Genomic DNA, 21,850 nt, shown 5'->3' on the forward strand with positions numbered 1-21,850 from the left:
GAAGAGACGCTTCAGGGTTGGATGACTCACTCAGCTTTTAGGGTAATCCATCACTGTCAAACACCTTATTTCCAATATACCGTTCTATGATTTGCACTATGTATATTTCTCATCAGTTCAATGAGACCCAATTCCGAAGTAAAACTCGCAAAGTTTTCCTTTTATTATTTATCTGAGTTTGTAGAAATAAAACACGTAAAGCTACAGTCGTATATTTTCCGAATTAAAATGCTAAAGTGTACCAATGTGTCTCTAACTGTACAATATTAGTATTACATTAAATTGCAAAGTATTTACATTCAACAACAACCTACAGGTTTGTCCTAAAATAGTACATACATTTATGTTAATAATGAGACTCCGGCGGGATCGTGCGATGAAACAAAAATGATTGTTTTCTGATTGTATCAATAACAAACACAACTTTTAGATTGTCTAAATGTTGGCTAGAAGCGTTTTTATAAAGTGTATACATTCAACGTGAACAATACTAGAATCGAAAAACCAAAAACAATAAAAATCACATCAGTAACAGTAAAAATTAACAGAAGACAGAACTGTCCATTGCACTGAATCAAATCTGGTAGTACTCGGGCGTATAGTCGTTTGCCAGATTACTCAAAAAATTAAAGTCCGACGAACTGTTACTGTTCTCACCGGTCGGTGCGACTTGATTTTGTGAAGACTCACTGGAATAGAATTGATGAAACGAATTGTAATTATCACTAGATTCAGTTTGTACACTCGCAGGTGGGGTCATTATCGCATTGTTCGTATTGGGGAAAACTTCCGGGGAAATGTAATTAGGATCACCATTGTAGTGGTTGTTCTCATAATAGCCGACTTTTCCCGAATACTCGGCGTTCTTCTGCAGCATGTTCTCGTTCTGGTAGTAGGCCGCGCCCGGCTCGTGGCCCATATGGGTGTTGGGCAAGTGCGCCACCTCGCCCCCGTCGCCGCTGTAGTGGTACCCATAGTGGTTGTAGTTCGGGTGCTCGCCCTGGTAGCCCTGCACGTAGTTCTGGTGGTTGATGTAGTTCTCGGAATTGGGGTGGTTCTTGTTGTAGTAATACTGCTGTTGGGGGTTGGGGTAGTTGTACTGGCGGCCGCGGGACATCCTTGCCACCCCTTGCGTTGGTACCGTTGTGTTCCGGACGTAGGGCTGGGCCTCGTTGACTGTCGTGTGCTCCGGGTTGTACATCTCGCCAGGGTACATGTTCTGGTTCATTTGGTAGTGCTGCTGGGTGTGTTTCCGGTCGGTTCGGTACTCCTGGTTCATTTGGTACTGGTTGGGAAAATGCATTGAGCCTCGGGAGGCGAAAGGCGGGATCGTGTTGCTAACATTTTGGATGGTGACGGTCGCTGAGGCGATTGCTGTTGCTGTCGTGGGCGAGGAGCGGTTCAAATGTGGGTACATGACGCTTGGGGCCATCCCGTGGATGTTGTTTCCTGGGGGTAGGGAGGACGCACTTTTCGGCGACAGTTTCACGTTGGCGGCGTCTTGACTTTCCTTCGGCGAAATCTTGCTCAGTCCGATTTTCTTCTCGCAGGAGTTGGGCGAATTCCTGCGGTTCTCTACCTTGACGCTAACCGAGTTTGCCTTTTTTGTTATCCTGGGTGATGGGTGTAGGCTAGTGTCTTCGTTCGATCGGGAGTCCTCTTCGATGAGTTTGTCGAAAGGGCTGGAGCTTCCGACGCTGCTCGCTCCGTTGCTGTTGTTGTTGAAGTTCGTGTTGTTGTTTGTTGCACTTGGGGTGTTGTTGTTGTTGCCTCGGGTTGAACTGATGTCGGGGATCTCGTCGTGGGAGCCGCACAGGCCCGCCGAAGGCATTTCGCAGCCTTGGCAACTCTTCTTGGACATTTCGTCGTCCAGGAACTTGTCGGAGAGTTTGCCGTTTTTGCCACCGTCGCTGGTGATCGAGTCTTTGTCGTCGCCGTCGTCGCCCTGCTTGCCGAGGGTTTGCCGCTTGTGTTTCATGCGCCGGTTTTGAAACCAGACTTTTACCTAAAACAAGGTATCATACTTTGGCAATCGTGGTTTTTCGAATTTTAATACCTGACGCTCGGTAAGGTCTAGCGAAGCAGCTATTTCTATTCTTCTAGGACGACATAGATATTTATTAAAGTGAAACTCCTTTTCTAATTCTAACAGTTGGGTGTTGGTATATGCTGTCCTTAATCTTCGTGGAAGTCCATTTTCTGGAAAAATATCATTATTGTCTTTAATATCTGGAACGATAGTTTGTGGGTGGGATGATTCGGTCGAACTAGCAATTGTGAAACTTTTCATGTTTCCTATTTCCGAATAAACTTCGACAACATCTGCCACCAGGTGGGATTTAATGCTTGCCAACCATAAATCAGAATTGTGAATAAGAAACGAAATTAATTCTTGTCCTGATATGTTTGATGAAATTACGCAGACAGTAGCGCTCTTCTTTATTAATTCTCTATGATCAAAACCTACTTAAGCCGCCATTGCTCATTAGAGTCGCCATTGCACGCAAAATAATCACGGCATTATATTTTACAATAGTTGTAATATAAATAGTTGCTATCGCATCAATTTCATAGTGTTTGACTGCGAAAAAAAAGGATATCACTCAAATCCCCTCTGTCATGGACTTGAAAATCATGTAATGTTGAGGACAGTTATTATAGAAATTGTTGTAATTGAAATAATGATACAGCAGCATTGTAAACAACAATGGATGCTTCCAATTGTTAAAAACGTACGGCTGTGGGAAATTTAGATGCAAAAAACAATTACAAAAATGACAAAGAAGATCTGCGCCAAATAGAGTTATTGTTGACAGCATATAATAACAAAAATTATTACGTCCTTGGCATTTTTGATGAGAATAGTAAAAATAATAGAGGCCGCGGGTTTTGGAGCTAATAATACTGTAGGCATGGTTAAAGGTGTCAGGCTATTTCTCCAACTTGTTGAAATAGTGTCAAAACGATGAGAGAAGAGGAAGTGGGCAAATGGTTGCGAAAACAAGCTAAATTGTGCACTGGTGGCGAAATATGACTAGGATTTGATAATAGAATAAGTCAGGCATCCGAATCGATATGAGCGGTGTGTGTGTCAGGGTAACCTAGTGCACGAGTATCGCCCCGCTTGCATAATTCAATTAGGATTAAGTAGAAAAACAAGATCACGCAAAATTGAAGTTATTTAAAACGGTTTTAAAATCGTTTAAAATGTGAATTAAATTTCACCCTCTTCGAGGCACCTACACATTTCCATTTAATTTTTGTACGAAGTATTAAACGGGGAATAAAAATATTCCAATACATTGTGGGGCTTTTCGAAAAGCGAACGGTAGGGGAGGCGCGTGCAAAACTTTTTGATTGACAGCTGCGTCTGTCCAATCGCAACGCCGGAATACTGATGAGGAATACGTCAATCACGTACTCTACCTCGCTCTCTGGGTGTACCAGACGATTCTAAAGCTTCACGAGCATTGCTCGCGGTCATGACGAGGTTTTTTCCCAAACGATAGAGATGCTTATTAATTATTCAAATTTTTCGAGAGAGAAATGCCAAATGGTGCTATAATTGCGTCGCTTCAGGTGCACAATTTCGAAGATACAGACTCATAAATATTTAGATGCGTGCATGAGATTTACACGCATTAGCCCGCAGAGATGGGGAAACAAAGGTGGAAGGAATTCCGAAAATGGGGGGCTTTTGGTTACTTCAACAATTACAATAATTGTCGATGTTCCAAGAAGTAAATTAAAAAGAGGCCATCAGTGAACAGAAAGACATAAAATACGATCATGTTTATGGCAAAATAGGAATAATCAAGCAATAATTACTACGCTTATGTACCTAACCCAACTACGAACACAAAAATATGGACAACGTATTGTGTTATAGAAATTTAAACATAATATTTGATGATGATTTTTTTTGCATAGTGGAAGTTCTAATATTGCCGACAACAATCCCTAGAAAATTACATTCACAAGAATAAGACGTTTGAGAATCTGTTTCTCTCGTTCTTTCTTCTGATTTTCGAGCATTTGTGTTATTTACCGAATTACCTACATTACACTTTTTTAAATCTTACAATCAATAAAAAGAAAAAATATTTGTTTTTTACATTTTTTGATGTAAACAAAATTTATAATAGGTATTAAAATTATTAAAATCGATATAAAAAAATAAAAAAAATGGCTGACGATTCTTCTTTCTTATTCTTTTATATGTTTCTCAAACTTACTCGATCTAATCTAGAAAAGAATGCATGCTTTGAATATTCCTACTTATTAATTTCAGTGAGCTGCTGCTTTTTAGGTTTAGCTACTACCCTAGTTATCGTTCCACAATAATGTAACCAAATAAATCTTTGAATGATGGCGTTATTCAAATTATTTTTTTAAAAGTCTTTCTATTTGTTTATTTGCATATTTAATTAAAGTATCTACTTTGTGTACTCTAACTAAATCTTAGAAATTGTTTAGTCATTTGTGTAGCTACTGACTAAAGTTTCGTTAAAAGCTATATTTTTTGCAAGCTTTGCTCTTTTTGACCGATTTATTAGCTTTTTTAGTAAAAGCTCCTTTTATTATTGAACCAGATACTTAAATTAAATATTTTGTGGAAAAGATATGTAAAAAACTGTCGCTAGACTACTAAAATTACGTTTGCTTAATGGTATACGAGTATTTATTTAATTTCCTAATTAATTTTTTGTGCTATATAGCCAATTTTTGTTCGTATTTTTTCTACAAATAAACATTCAAACATTGTTTGTTTTAAAATAGTATAAGAAATAATAATAGTATAAGTATTTAATAGTAAATGCTGATTTCTATATAATTACTAGTTTTTGAAAGATTTGCAATAAAAATATATTTATTTAAATATATTTTTAGTTGATCTTTTTTTTAGTAAAAAGTAAGTAAATTGTTCGCGTTATTATTTTTAAAAGTTTTTAAGTTATTATTCAATCTACCTTCGATTTTTAAGAATTTTAAGTCGAGATTTAAAAATTTATTTCACTTCGGGTAATAAATTTATTGAAGACAAAATTATATATTTTTTTGCATAAAATCACTATTCTGGAGTACATTATAACAGAATCTGCTGTTTTATAATTATAGGCACCATATGTCAATAAAATCATATAGTATGATAGAAAATCGTCTCCGTATTTCATAGATGTCAGCATTTTAATGGCAAAATATAAAATTTTCAAAAGTGCATTTTAGTATTTAATTTTAAATAACGATTACGACAAAACCAGTCCTTAACCATTAGAGTTCAATAAACACTTGGAACTATAGGTATTTTAAAATATCGTCACTGACACAGTTCATGTTATGAATCAAAATGATTCCAAAAATATTAAATATTTTCTGCTTAACCGGTTTCGCTTTATTTAAAGCATCTTCAGACACTTAGTCTATTTTGTATTTTGACATATTCTTGTTTATTTTATGTTTGGAATGAAGTTTCGTGAACATCTGTAAAGAAAACATCTACAGATTCTGTATCTTTACATTTTGTAGAACATTAATGAGTCATTTGCCCTGATATGGCTGTGAATGCAGAGTTAAAAATTAGTGGAAGATGTTGAGTGTTTGGGTCGTGATGGGTTAAATGTGCGTTAAATGAATATTTATGGCGTTCAACAGGTCGATTTGTAGTGAAAATGTGTTGGAAAAGCTATAAATATATCGAGTGCCATAAAACAAATATGAAGGAAATCTCTGTAATCTGGCACCTGCTCTTACATATTGTCGAGTGTCACAGCCGGATACAGGCACGCGCTGCTTGTGGCCCGTTAGCAACTCCGGGTCCGGAGTTATAGTACCATAAATCCCCGCCAAAGCACTGCTGTCGACACAACCACTCGCGCCACTCTACTAACCACTGCTAACAACTCCCAAATTGCCATTTAGATATCGTTTTACTATCTACATTCCCCACGATTTCACTTAAAGTACAACAAATGCAAATATTAAATAATTTCTTTGTTGTAACTGCTGAATTATTTATTTTTCTCTAGCCTGAATATTCATGAGCGTGTGTGCAAATTAATCAAATTTGAGTGGTCACTTGAGCTGAATGTGGATTATATACGAAAGCGTGGTCAGATAAGAGACACATAATAATGTGGAGTGTAAAGTAAGGGACCCCACAAGAACGGCCATCTAGATTGTAGATGCTAATAGAATGACCGCTGGCCGCTCACGACCCTCGACTCGTGTAGACAGCTCCAGAGACCGGAAGCAAAAACAAGCAAAATGGATATATTTCCTTTTTGTTTCATCCCCAACTTATATATTACAGCAGATAGGACCCGCGATATCACAACTAATTGAGAGCTGTGAATTGAATCGGACAATTAGCGATAAAACATTAATTTACTCCTCCGATAGACCCAGACATAAATCAGCACTTTGTATCTTAACCCCATTAGAAACGAAACAATTAAAAATTCCACCTATGATAAATCGCTCCTTTCTTGCATCGGGAGTTGAAAAGGACGCACCTTCACTCGTGCATCCAAGATAAATAGTCGGAATAAATCCCATTCAAGCCTCATAACATGTGAATTGATCGCGCCCATAAATAACCAACCCCAGCGTCCAAATTATCAGAGCATTAAAACTTTTCAAACATTAAACTTGTAAAAATAAGAAAAACAAATTTCTTGATAATTTGAATATGTGGCTGAAGAAGTAAATCTTGCGCTACAAGATGTTTTTATCGTTGAGTCTTTGCTCGAGTTCCGCGAGGGAGAACGAGGGTAAAAACCTTGTGCATGTAGATTAAAATCCGCCGCAACGAACCACCACCAAGTTAAATATCGCTGCAGTTGCCCCAACCCCCGCATAAATCTCCGGCAGGTCCCACTCCGGCCACGATAATATTTAACTAAATTCTTCCTTCACACAGAACGGAATCGCGCCCTTCATAACTTCGCTTTCGATCTAATTAACTCGTCGGAGGAAGATCGATACTCTTTGACAGCCCACCAAGACAATCCATTAGCTGGGATGCCACCACGCCGACTTGCACCTACAGTTTTTAATCTGTTCAACACAAAAATCAGAATTTTGCCTCAATCACTACTCTTTCGAAAAATACAGTAGAGTCCAATAAAAAGATCTCCGAAAATGCATCACAATATCCGAAGTTTGCGATAAGCAGTGTTTTTTAGCAGTTATTTTTACTTTACATACAAGCTGTCCCTACGATCCCAAAAAGCTTCGTAACTTGTTTATTATTAGAGATATTGACTTTTTCTTTTAGATTACGCACTAAAGTTGATTTTTCAAAAGGAACACCCAAAATTTTATTGCATTTTTAATACTGATATACCTATATATTGGTCGATTTTGCTTGGTTTTAGAAATAATTTGATTTTTTGGTAAAAACACGTTTTATTTAAAAATTTATTACACGAAAACAAAAAATCGTAGAAAAGAACAAGTTCAAACTTAAATCTCTTCCAACTGTTTAGCTCATTGCAATTAGAAACGTAGAAAAATTAGGAAATTTAGAAAATTAGGAAATCACCCTTTTTTGTTCTTGCTTCTTAAAGATTATAACATTGTCTATCTAAAAACATAAAGTTTCAAATGCCTAAAATTAATAACTAAAATGATATTTTACTAAAAAAAAATAATTTCAGCAACACCCTTAACAACTAAAAACTAAATGAACGGAACAATAAATAAATAAATAAATAAATAAATAAATAAATAAAATAAAATTTACAAAAATTGACTGTTCTAGATCTAAAAAAATCTAGAGAAAAATAACAAAAAATAAAACAAGAAGAAAATAACAAAATGATAAAGGAATTCCGAAGAAAAAATTAAAGATTAAAAAATATGCTTTTATTTTATTGCGAAAATTGTTTATCGAGACTTTTTTTAAAACAAATGACAGGAATTGTATAACTTTATTGTATTGTAAGCGAGTAATCTTCCAAATATTCTTGTTTTAATCTTTGATAATGAGAGATCAACAATATTACGCACAGGAATTTGATGGCAACTTTTTCTTGAATGAAATAATAAGACAGAATATAATATGATAGAATGGTAAAGCAGTAACAAACATTTTGTAGATAAACATTTACAAAAAATAATTATATATTTGGTCTATCGGCAGCCAACCAAGTTCCTTTATTATTTGCGATACATGGTCAAATTTTCTTAATTTATAAATAAAACGACCACACAGATTTTGTATTTTTAGTAGTTGATATTTTGAGCGATTATCTAAACAAGAATAATAAATAATGAGACCATAGTTAAAGCACCAAAAATTCACAAAGTGTTTTTCTTAGTTTAAGGTTTAAAATACTGTAGTTATAAAATAACAATTTTAAGGCAATATAAGACCTTTTTACAATCAAGTTGACATATTCTCTAATCGTAATTTCGAATCTACTAGAATGCCAAGATTTTTTACGTTATTGGAATCACCTATTTCTATATTACCAATTTTGAGAGTAATTTTCGAATTTATTTTTGTGTTTCTTGTCAAAATACAAATTGACAAACAATAATATAATTATCTATTGTAAAAAAAACATAAATCCAGTGGGAAACAGAAATATGTTTACTGTGTGGATTTTACAGTTGTGCAAAAACTGAAAAAAGTGATAGTAGAGCTCAAATAAATATATTCGAATATTTATAGATTTTGAGGTATAGAAGGTTTTGGTCCGCGAATAAATTTGAGACCAACAAAAATTTTAAATCAATCTGGTCTTTGAGCTTAGTTCTTCAAAGTCTATTACACTGAGTTAAAATTACTAAAAAACAGCCACAGAAAAAAAAAGTCCTATAAAAAAATATAAGAATGCAAAAATTTTGCAGCGATTTTTTTTTGGCAAAAATACTGCTGAACTTTATTTCTTAAAAGTACCCAAAAAACGAAAAACCTAGTTAATATTACCATCAGCAGAAAGAACTAAATTATCAAAAAAAAATACTTCCGGTTCACTTTCATAAAAACTTTGTGGTGGAATTGTCTCATAACTCATAAAAGTTAATCCCAAGAGTACCCAATTTCTACCACAATGGTTTTTATGAAAGTCAACCGAATGTATATATTTTTTGAGATATTCGTTACAACGCTCGCTGCACTCGTGTGGCAAACAAAATGCTTATGTAGGAAAATTAGGTAAATAACTACTAAAAATACACGTCTTTATTGGTTTAAATGCTTTTAGTTAGTATTTCAATAATCTGTTCATCAGTTAACACTTCTCTTGGTGCTTTGTAATTGTCAACTGCAACATATTTTTCGAAATTCGGCGAAAAATTTAGTTCGTTATATCCGCAAGTTCGTTATAACCGGACTCCAGTGTAATAGAAATCTCCAGGTGCCTGGAGACGGCGCTTGAGTCCGCTTCTTAGGCCTATCTATGGTTCGAAAGTGGTTCGTGTTGTGGGTAATCAATGATTAAAGAAGTATCAGTCACAGAGCGTAACAGCGGCAGTCTCACTCATTGATCTAACACAAACGTAGACACAAAGGCCATGTAAGGCATTGTAACCGCGTCCGCAGCCCATCCATCAGTCATTCGGACAGCGTACTCAACAAGCATGAAAGAATTTACTTTCAATTAAAAGAGAACTTGGCCGATTTGAACAATAGACAATTCCCGAATTTGATTCGATTCTTCGGAGGGAATCTGGAAGATGAGTCGACGACGATGACACGAAAATGTTAGCGGTATCGATCAGGAAAACAACGGGAGCCAAGTGACGTAGAATGACTTGCACATCACCCACAACCAGACACCACTATTAATAATACTATCATCTCCTACTAAAACATCTATGTTCATCACATCGCCATGCTCCGATTGTGCCGAGATAGCAACGTTAGCTATAAGCAAATTGCATTCAATTTTACTATTAATCATTTCTTAACAACGAGCATGTAAGAGATTCAAATTCTCCACTTTCGACGCAATTTTCACGATAATGACTCTTCGCGAACGCACTTTTTGCCCCAGACAGTTGTCGCGAGTGACAAGACAGGAAAACCGACGATAAGAAATCAAAGAAATGGGATAAAGCGGAAACGCAAGAAGCTCCACAGAGAAGGATTGAAAATTTAGCAATGTTGTAACCTTTCTTGTTGCAAATCCGCGATTGGTGCGAAGAAGTTTTTCTTTGGTTGATGTGCCGTGCCTTTTTATTGGCGTTCTGACATTTTCCGTTTTAAAAATATTGCAGTTAATTACCCATCACGTTAATTCTTTACATGTTGGGCGAACAGGACTTGCACTTTGCCGGTCGGGAGTATAGCGAAGAGGGGCAAATACGCAAATGCGACCCCAGGCACAGCGGAGAAAATCGTTTTTATAACGATTCTTCTAAGGAATTATGAATAAACAGTGGGAACTTAATGACTTGTGGTGATTATGGGAACGGCAATAATTTCAACGCAGTGTTCCGTTAAGAAACTGGAATGTCATTTTTATGTGCGCTGGAAGGTGAGTTACAGTTGGACAGTTTGTTGGGAATATGAATCTCGACATTTTCCGTTTTGTTTTTGCAAAGCGGACGATTCGAACGGTTTTGTCGTTCGTCGTTAGACGAAAGGAGTAGGTGGTCCAGGAACAAGAGGATGACTCGCGACCGGCAAATCTTTGATCTTGCTACCGCATGACTTGCAGGATAACAGATGCAGACCAAGTACAATAGGGATTTTTAAATCACTGCTCCGTACTGCCGTCGAACTACATGAATGGATTAAACAATTAGACAGACATTCACCGCATATCTTTCTAATGGAGTATAAGAACTACAGATTATTGTTGGCACACAAAGCCACAAAAACTTATATTGCAAAGCAGGTGCTGGACGACCTACAGCAATTCTATGAATGTTAATACAAGTATTTTTTTACAGTAGGGGCGAAGATCGAGATCAAAACAATTTTTGATATGTGGTCGAAATCCGAATTCCTATTATAATGTAATTGCAAAAAAAACTTAATAAATAAAATAAAACCGTTTTTTATCATAATTTTCTAATAATTCTTTGACATAATATAACCTTTCGAAAGGCATAAATATTACCTATATAATTTTTTTGAGTCCAACTAGTTCGCAAGTTGAAACAGTTAGTCCGACAATTAGTAAAATAAAAATATGCAAATAAGTACATATGGTTTAATCCCTATCATATGTCCAAGATAGTCTCGAAAACTCCTATTATTTCAAGACTGTTTTTGGGACTGTTCTTTAAAAAAATTCAGTAAAAATTGTATAGAAAATACCTCGATAATACAGACCGATCCAGAATTACTTATTATTTTTGTTTATAATTTGCAACACTGCAACCAGTTTAGTTTTTCTTTTACAATTATGTGACGTACAACCCCACAAGATTATTGAATTGTTGTTAAATAAAAGCGAACTCCATTGGTATTCTTCAAAATTTAATTTCAGTATTGCCAACAAACTCAGTATTTCTGGATGAGTCTGCATAATATAAAATTAACGAAAAAACTAGACAAAATAAAAAAATATAAAATTAAATATGCTGTTAAAAAATATCCGAGAACTGAATTTTGACACATAAAGTGTGATTTTTATAGTTAAGTGGAAAATTTAAATGATAGTATATAGTAGATCAAAAAAAAATAGCAGCTGATAACCTCTGAAGTTTATTCCCTAACGCCCGGTATTTCAGTTCTTTGGTAACTAACCGATGGCAAATTTTAACCAAGATTTTAACTCTGAATGCGTATTTCAGTGCTTTAGTAGAAATTGAGTTAAATTCTCAGCAACCTCGGGTAAATCATAACTAAGCAATGAAATACGCCAAACCAGAAAATAATTTGGTAACCAGAATATTTTTGGTTTAATCATCAACTGAAATATCGGCCGTAAATACTATCATATTATCTTGCTCATTTTATGGTAAATAATTCGCAAAAATAAATTTACTATATCTAAAAAATAAATCTAATATATATGCCAAAATATGATGATTCATGGGCAATTTGTTTCGTTTTAAGTAAACAGTTTAAAAAAATAGGTGACTACAATAAAATAAAAGCAAAATTAAAGCAATTTAAGGTAGGTATAGGTATTTTCAGGCAATCTGTTTACTTATTTACGCCCGATCTTTCCGATGATAAATTTTACCCAAGATTTTAACCTTGATTGCGTATTTCAGTGCTTTAGTAGAAATTGGGTTAAATCCTTTGCAACAGTCAATTTCTTGGTAATTTTTTCATTATTCTCTAAAATGCAAAAGATATCCACAGCACTCATGTTTCATATAAAATAATTACAACGCCACCAAAACACAGCCAAAAACGGGTCGCAGAAAGTGGCAAAATTGCGTGATATCTCGCGAACAAATTGGATTAAAAAATAAGGGCCTGCGCATGAGGATAACTAACCTCGAAAAAAATTGGTAACCCGACATATTTCCTTCGGTAAAAATTTTAAACTTGGTTAAATCAAAGCCAAGCACTGAAATATGTCAAACCAGGAAAAAAATTGGTAACCAAAATATTTTTGGTTTAACTATCAACGGAAATACCGGGCGTTAAACGAATAAAATGCCACCGTTTTAAAGCGAGTATTCGTTTAAACTTTTTAAATGGTTTAGATCGATCCTGAAACAATTTATCTCATTATTAAGAATCAAAGAAAATTAAGTTAATGTTCAAGATGAAAGTTTTTGTCTGCAATGTCTTAACTCATAATTAATCTTATTGGTAGTTTTTTTAACTAAATATTTGGATAAAAGGAAATAATAAACACCCATTACTACAGAAGTTTACGACAGATTTTTCACCTGATTAAGGTTTTTTCACATAACTGCTTCTAAATTTCTCTTTGATAGCGGAAGCAGCAAGCTCCATTGTACTTTTTCTGAAATTATTTGTCGCATGCAGAAAGTACTGTTTTTAAGTTAACAGTTAGTCAAAAGAATGGCACAAAAGATTCATTTCTAACGGTCAAAAAACTTAGAGAACAAGGATATTTTCACAATATTTGAATCAAATTTTGGTACATAGTTTTACAAGCGGCACGAGCCTGTCAAAGTGGCACCTTGTAATGCCGTGTCTAATTAAACTAGCCCCATCCTGCGATTTCAATTAGAATTCTTTAGAAATAATTTTCAATAGAAATTCTTTGACAAAAGTCATAAACCTGTAAAAATCTTCCATCCATAAATCTGATCGAGGAAAAAAGCATAAATAAAATCTGCGTCATTTTTCAGCAAGTAATCGGTGCAGGGTGTTGGAAGGATAGCTCAAAGATGACGGTGCAAATTCGGACCCTCTCGGGTATAATGAATTGATCCGAGGGCTCCCCAAAGTGACCAGACCTCACGTCTCTACTCGAACTCTCACCTTTCCAATCTCTGATGGGCTTATCTCTTCGACAAGACTTTAAAAAATGCACCGAAGAAATTGCTAATTGCGAGCTCAACGTGAAACGTTGGACATTTGAAAATGTGAAAGTCTCATACACAATATTTCACTCAAATGTTTTCGTGTTCTCAAATTGCTCTTGCGTCAGCATTGCTTAACATTTCCTAGAATTTGATTTATTTTGACCCGAAACCAAGCCAAACAATAGCTTGATAAATTTCCGAAAAGTGGACTGGAACTATTAGACTATCTCTATGTAATTATGATAATCAGCGACTTGATTCTAGAAAGTTGAATAAATTCTGTTACGCACAACTTGATGTTTTCATCCAAGGTTTGATCCATTCTTTGACAGCAGCGACGTCAACCTTTGAAAAATAACCTTGAAAGCTCCTGGTTCTTCAAGGTTACTTCGTTGATTTTTCAACTAAGCAGCTAATTATGGGAGGTAGGTATTTGGAGGTGGACTAGACATTCCATTTTTCAAAGAATTATCTAATTATAAAATACTGACAGCAGACTGATACGTTTGTATTAAAAAAGAAACAATTTAAAACTACATGTGATACTCTTGATATTTCAATACTGAAACTGATTTGTACGATAATGAATTTAATTAATAAAAAATTTAATGAAATCTTGTGCATAAGTATCGCATTATCACTGATTACTAATTTCAGTTCGATTACAAACAATTAACTTAAATCAATCGTAAAATAGTTATTGCCAGTTACGATTTAAAAATCAATTTTACTTCATGTTTGTCTTATTCAAATTGGTTTTTTGCTTTAATTTTAACTAATAACAATGAATATGCATACGTGGTTTGGAACGCTAAATTCGTTTAACCTTAATCTGAATTTCTAAAGAATCCGTCTAATAACACATTCTTGTATCTTGGAGTTGTAGTTTCCCGTAAAACTGGAAGTACCAATTTATTCCGGTGTGCACATTTTAATAGGCTTGTTGCGAGCACATCCACATAATTACTGGCAGGAAACCTCTCCTCTAATTTATTCATCACAAGTCCGAACCTTTTTATCGATAGTTGGATGCAGTGATGACAGTTTAAGCATCGGTAGTAAATCGCACTAAATACAGATAAAACTCCGGCAAAGGATTTAAATTCGTATCGTGGCAAAAATGTAGCTGTCGAGTGCGGTAAAGAGGCCGCGTGCACACGGGAGCAGGATCCAATTTAAAGGATTCCCAGGACACTAAATCCGTCTCAAATTAGAGATAACTCCTCGGTAATCCCTGCTCCAACTACTCATTGGCTGTCGGTGTACCCATATCTCGGCCTATCCTTCTTCATTACCTTGCACGTATAATCCTTGCGAGGCTCCTTCTTGTTCTAGCGTTGATATTACAGCATCGGAAACAGATTTCTGGGGAAATGTATGCGACGGGTGCGAGTTGGGAGCGTGATTATGCTCAAAGTTTAATAAAAAGTCGGTGAATTAAGCGGGTTTTCTTGGGTTTTTCGTGTGAGGAGGATACACCTAATGATTGATGATTAAATCGTACCGTGCAAGAAACAATTATGAGCGTTCTGCGACAGTGGTTGGGAGTGCTGTGGGTTGATGCGGGATGTGTCCCTCGATGCCGTTAATTAATCCAAAGCCCGTCATAAATCAATCTGTAGCCGCAAGGTGACGCGTCATCATATCGACATCATTGACCTGCCCTTCCACGATGTTTTAAAATAGCGGCATATGTTCACAAATTATAGAAATATGGTTTTTCTCACCAAGATATAGGCACAACGAGACAAAAAGCTCATTAGTTACGCTCCATCACCGACGAATATCACGATATATCAGAAAGACTCAAACGAAATTATTACTTTTTACACAGACCAGTCTGCGATCAGCTTTTGAACACATTAAAAAAATAAACGTTTAGGGCCGATTTATAGAAAGCTTTGTTAAAATTTAATTCGTTGCTAAAGGTTAACAACGCGAATGGACCAATCAAATTTGTTTAATTTGGTCACGTGATCAGTTAATCACGCATTTAATTGCAGATTAACTTAATGACGCTTCTATGATCTGTTCCTTACTCAAACTAATTAATTATGTTACTGTATTTATTAATCTAAAGAATAATCTCTTAACAAATGAAAAGGCTACACATGGATGCGTTCCTTGTTTAATTTCTTTTTTTGTCATACTTTTTATTTTTCTCTACTTGTTTTTAATGGGAGTCGAATTTTTCAATTTTCAATGGGTGCACAAACAAGCAAGTTAGAAAAATAAAGAAACCACTTTTTTTCGGATATTTATTATCACTGATGCTTTAAGCAAAAATAAAGTTCTAAAACAATTTTTTTCCATGCAAATTTTATTATTTTTGATAAGTTTATGGAATAAAGTTAATCCTTTAGTCCTTTACGCTTAGTACTTTAATTAGTTCATATTTAGTTAAAATGTTCAGTTTATACAGAAATGCGTTATTTTAGCTTGTTTTGTACAATGTAATTTTTTTTAAAGAGTTGTTTATATTCTCTGTACCAAAAATCGTAATAATAAAAATACTTCTTGAATTTTAATCGATGCAGAAAGTTACCAAAAATGGGCGTAATTTAATTTTTCAGCTTATTTTGTTCGATTTAACTTATTTTTTAATGAAAATCGCTTACGATTTAAAAAAAAGTTTTTTTTTTTTAATTATTGGTCTTTTAATTTTGTTATGAGTAAATTATAGTACCAGATTCACCAGTTTAGTATTAGAGCAAAATTATTTTATTATTGTCCATTCAGAAAATTACAAAAGAAGCTTAAATATGTTTGTATTTTTCAGTAATTACCTATATTACAATATGTACAGGGTGTCCTGACGATTCAAAAAAGCTCTATAATTTGTTTATTATGAAAAATATTGACTTTTTTTTAAATTATCTATAGATAACTCTGTTTCTGTTGCGTATTTTTAAACTATTGCAGTATATATACAGAGTGTCCCTCTATTAAAAAATGTTTTTTTTTAAATGGAACACTTTAAAACTTATTACATTTTTAGACATAGCTTTTAATACAGATGATTTTAATCTAAACTTGTATTAACTTTGGAAATAATTTAATTCTTTTAAAAATTTATAGAACAAAAACGAAAAAAGGTAAAAGTTCAAACTTGACTCTATTTCAATAAAATTGTTTAGTACATTGCAGTTAGAAACAAAAAAAATTAAAATTTTGTTAAATGTTCAATAACTTGAAAAAGTTAAATAGAACACGCAATTTTTTGTTTTAGCTTCTCAAAGATTATAAAATAGTCTATCTAAAAACATAAAGTTTTTAATGCCTAAAGTTAATTACAAAAAGATATTTCACTTTAAATGCTAATTTTTGCAACAATGTTCAGTATTCGTGGGCATTGTTTTTTACCACAGCAGTAAACCATACCATAACCACAGCAACTCAAGTAAAGACTTTAACTTAAAAATTCGTGATAAATATTGAAATTTTAGTTATTTCACGATTATAAATATTATAAATAACGAATAATAGCCTAAGGGTAACATTAAAGTTATTATTAGCTGAAAATTTATTTCACTTTTCGACTACTGAAACAATAGCTAATAATTTTTTTTTAATATTTAAAGTTAAATACCTTTTGAGTAATTAGCAAAAAACTGTTAATGGTTTTATAGAAACAATTTAAAGGTATTTTTGAAACAAAATTAAAAATTTGGGTTTTCTATTTAAAGTTTTGACGTTATTCAACTTACAACAAACCTCTTAATTTTTTATCTTTTTGAGTACAGTAAGCGAAAAAAATTATATTCTTTAAGTTTGATTTTATTTGAAGTGAAAATTTTACTTTTCTGAGATTTTCTGTATAGGTAATGGTTTAAAAAAAAACGTGTATTTGTCAAAAAAAAAAACAAATTATTTCAAAAACAAAGCAAAAACAGCCAATAACAATTAAGCTTAAAAACATAAGTGTTAAAAGCTTCATCTAAAACTGGTACCCGCTGTTTGTACACTTAGTACTGCAACTTAGAATTTCTTTGTTAAAATCTCGTTTTAAATGAATCAGTATACAGATCAGACAAAATAATGCAAAAATGTGATGAATTAATAAAAATGTAAATAAAAAACAGCTTGCAAATGTATAATTGTATTGGGAGAAAATTGGTGTATTGTTGTGATGAACTTTTTGAAATTTGGAGTCTGAAAAAAGCTGAGTGCGTTCGGTGGGTGTAGTGGCATTACCGTCACGTCGGTCGTGAACGTTAATCATTCAAACGTCGCGGGTGGTAATATCATTCAATTAACATTGTCTAGCACAATCGCTCTTTGCTAAATGATAACTGGTCGATTTAATAAGCTCAACAAATGTGAATCCACAGGTTCATTGATGTCGTGTGGCACCCTTGCAATACATAACAGAGCGCTAAACATCGGATCGGGACCTGCGGAGGCCCAGCGGGAGTCAAACGGCTCGTTTCAGCAGGGAGCAACGTTAACACAGGAGCGATGCCGTCCCGACGCCGACGGCAGCATGAAATATAGCCCGGGCTCGACATCCGACACTCCATTTACAGATCATTCCGGCCAACCACTGCCCCTTTGGACACTTCATCTTCCGACAACAACTAAACCACCGACTTAATGCACGCCAATTGACCCGATAGACGCCTTATTTGTTAACAAGAAGGATTACGACGATTAAATGCCGGACCTAACTAACCTCGGACAAGGCGTTTTTTATGAGATATATTTACGAAAAACTGCAAATAATGACATTCTTAAATACAGAATGTGTATCATAATACCAAAAGATTGAATTTATATAGTGCACCTATAACAGCTGTAATAGCTTCATATAATATTCTTTAATCATTTGAACAAATGAAGAGGAATAAAAATATACCAGTCGATACATAAAGAAATACTTTAGTAGATTACGAGTTATATATACTTGTAAATCGTATTAATACTATCTTCCAAGTGCTTTACAAAATGTAGGTAATTGGTTTTATGCCTACACATAAAGGTTTATTCATTAAAAAATGTACATATTTACAAATAAATAAAAAAGTATCGTGATATGAAATAGATATTTCAAAATGTAGTAAAAATATTAGAAAATTAATAATTAATGTTATAGGAATTAGCTAAGCATAATAATTTTTACTTGCCATTTGACATGGTAAGTACGGGTATACTAGTACATTTTAATAAAATTTTCAAAATTTAACATAAGTTATACATAATGAAGTGGTTCAGAAAATTAAGCTTTACAATAATATTCGACGGAGGTCGAAGTTAGAATTGTTTAATTTATTTTATAATTACCATAAATTTAAGACTAACATAAAGCCTAAATTTTATAACATAAACAGAAAAAAATCAAAAATACAAATTCCAGGTAAGTAAGTATACCGATAAATACCAAAATTATTTAGTTTCAAACTTATCATCAAATAAAAAAATACCGAACCATAAATTTTTATTGATTTTTGTACCACTTTAAAAAAATATAATTACAAACCAGTAAGCATGTATAGCTCAAGAATTTTCTATCGCCTGCTCAAAGTATCACTTTTTACAATATTTTTTTGTATGAAAGATTATAGACTTGTTTCTCAGTTGTGAGTAGAATTCCTACAGTTGTATAAATTCTTCTTTTATATCACAAAAATAAATGTTGATGACATACTTCACCTCAATAGAAATGATAGTGAAGTTATATACAGATGTAGTAGAAATCAGAAATGTTGATGTTTATAGTACTAAAGTATAAGTTATGGTTGAAAAAAATTACAATTTTTATATAAAAAAAAACAATGTTAAAATAGACGTTACCTAAACAATAAAAATAAGTCTTTATTATTAATTTTTATTTTTAGAAGTTACGAATAGGTCTTAGCGGTTTCATGCTTTTGATTCAACAATTTTTCTACAATTTTCATCATGTTAAGTTTTTTTACAAAATGATAATGTATAATTGACATTACAAGTATAATTGGATTATTTCTAATGAGTATAATAATTGAAACATTGCATGAGAGCGTCCACTACAATGTAGAAAAATGTATTAAAATTTAGTACATTATTTAACAAAAATGCAACCATACTTTTCTGAGAAATATAATATGGAAACCACAATTTTATTTTTTATTTCATAATGGTATAGCAAACCGCAATAAACAGACATTCTAATTATTTTTCTAATTATTTGACTAAAATAGATATTGCTCCAATCAAGGTTAGAAAAAAGACACTTAGGTAGTTTTAAAGATACAACAACCTTTATTTTTAAACCATTTTTATTCTTGAAATAAATTATTTAACCATTTTTGAAAAAACGATGGTCGTAAATTTTGTGATTAGTTCATAAGTAACCAGTTGGGTTTAACGAAACATTTTATTTTTTATTCCAAATTTTAATCTTTGACATATTTGTTCCAAGTCTAGTTTCATAATAAAATAACTAACAATAATTATTACCTCGTATTACAAAAAACGTCTAAGCATCTATATGTATGTATAAGGTCTGGCACACAATGAATATTTTATGGATGGTCCCTTAAAAAATATTTTAGCCCATGTACAATTTCGTTTCTTTTACCACACAGGTTAATTTTTTTGGACTTCATTGACGATGGTTTAAATATTTTTAAAATACCTGTCGGTATAATTAACAAAAAACGATTTCTGTTTTGTTTGGCATTATACCCAAGATTCTTTCAGTGTTTATTATTTTTGAATAAGTTGTGACAGACGTGTTTTTAGAAGTTTGCATCGATTGATTTTTTTACACCTAATCTGTTTCTATTGAACGATCCACTTTCACTCTAAAATAATAAAGATTGGTTTGTCGTCAATACATCATCATTAATCTACTGAGAATTTTTTTCATTTTTATTTAATTAATTTTCCTTGTGTAGTTGCTATAATTACTCGGAGTACCCTTATTCCAGTCATCGCTTGTCTCATATGAAAAATCCAATAATGATTTATAATTTAGCTTCGACTTGACGTAAATTATATATGAAGGAAGTCGTACGTTGTCTATTAAAAAAATAATATCTGAAAAAGCAAGTAAAAGAAGAAGTGCGTGCAGAAATGTCAACGCCTACAGTAGCATTGCATGCTTAAAGGCAATAATATTTTAATGTCTTTCTGCAATATGATACACGGTACGAGTAAGGGAACATCACGAATGGTTTTTGTGCCCATTAACAATACGGCATAATTTTTTAAACAAGTCTCCAGAAAATATTTGCTGTGGTAGCTCCGACGGTGTTTCTGAATTCGAAATTACCTTGCTGGCTACTCTTTCTCGTGGTCTTCTTCTCCTTCATCCAGGGGTACTCCGGCACGTTGACTCCGGGGGACCCCATCCCGTGCGGCACGTCCATGGGGTAGCCCGCCGGCGGCGTGTTCTGCGGGCTGATGGAGGCGCCGTGGGTCATGTCCCCGGAAAGATGCGGCAGGGCCGTCATGAACTCGGCCATCGATGGCTGGCTGTTAATGAAGCCGGTCTCGTTGCATCCCTCGATGGGCAAAGCCGCGGGGTGCGGCGCCCCCGACGCCGCCGCCAGCCAGAAGCCGCCGCCCCCGGCCTCGGGGCTGTTGGACCTCGTCTTGACCACCACGAAGTCGTCGTCGTCTAAGTGTCCCGTCGGCATCCGGAGCGGATGTTTGACTCTCATTGACCGGAGTCACTAGGAACCATCACAATCACTAGGTCCACTCACTAGTCACAAAACCCGCGAAATTCAAGCGGAGCCAGCTGGAAATAGGAAACGATTGTTACGTGTGTGTTCACAGTTACTGTTAGTGACGGTTGTTTTTGTTTCTTTCTCATTGAGGAGGATGATGGCCGGTCACGTGGTGCCGTGGAGCGCCAATGGCGGAGCGCTCCGTGGGCAGGGACGGCTCCGGGAGGCGGGATTTGCGTTAGCGTGACGAGGCCGCAATTACAACGTTAAAATTATTTAAAAATAAACGAATACCTGATTTTAGAGAATGCGGGATTCCGAATCGGGGAATTACCGACATGCAAATTTCGGACACTTTTCGGAACGAAAAAATTCAAATACAACGTGGTCTGGGCGAGAAAAGTTTACGAAATTTTTCGAAATGTGAGTGAGGGTGCAAAGGACACGTCACGAACAAGAATCGTATGCACCGCGTGGTTGCCGATGCGCTGTTAAATACCGAGGGACTTCAGCGTCGTGACGCTGACGACGCGCGCTTCTCAAATGTTTGGAGGGGCGTAAGTATCTCTTATCATTTGATGTTCCTTACATCTTATTCTTAAATATCAATAACGCCGTCATCAGCTGACGAATGCATTCGAAGGCCTTATAGCCCAGTTTCCAAATGAATTTTTTAAACGCAAATAAAAATATAGTCCAATTTTTTTTCTATTCATTTTTAACTGACGTGTTTTATCAATTATTTTGTACATAACCAGCCGCCAATAAGCTACAAGTATCGT

General features: G+C 34.4%; 1 protein-coding gene across 1 annotated transcript; it reads right to left on the reverse strand.

The window, feature by feature from the left end:
- Positions 1-197: 197 nt before the first annotated feature.
- pb (proboscipedia) lies at positions 198-21,170 on the reverse strand. The gene is given in 3 exon segments (NM_001114335.1): positions 198-2,005; positions 2,057-2,199; positions 20,669-21,170. Coding segments are annotated over 3 exon segments (1,965 nt in total). The 5' UTR covers positions 21,060-21,170; the 3' UTR covers positions 198-574.
- Between the last annotated feature and the right edge of the window lie 680 nt (positions 21,171-21,850).

This window comes from Tribolium castaneum, chromosome 4, assembly GCF_031307605.1.
Source record: "Tribolium castaneum strain GA2 chromosome 4, icTriCast1.1, whole genome shotgun sequence".
Lineage (NCBI taxonomy): Eukaryota > Metazoa > Arthropoda > Insecta > Coleoptera > Tenebrionidae > Tribolium > Tribolium castaneum.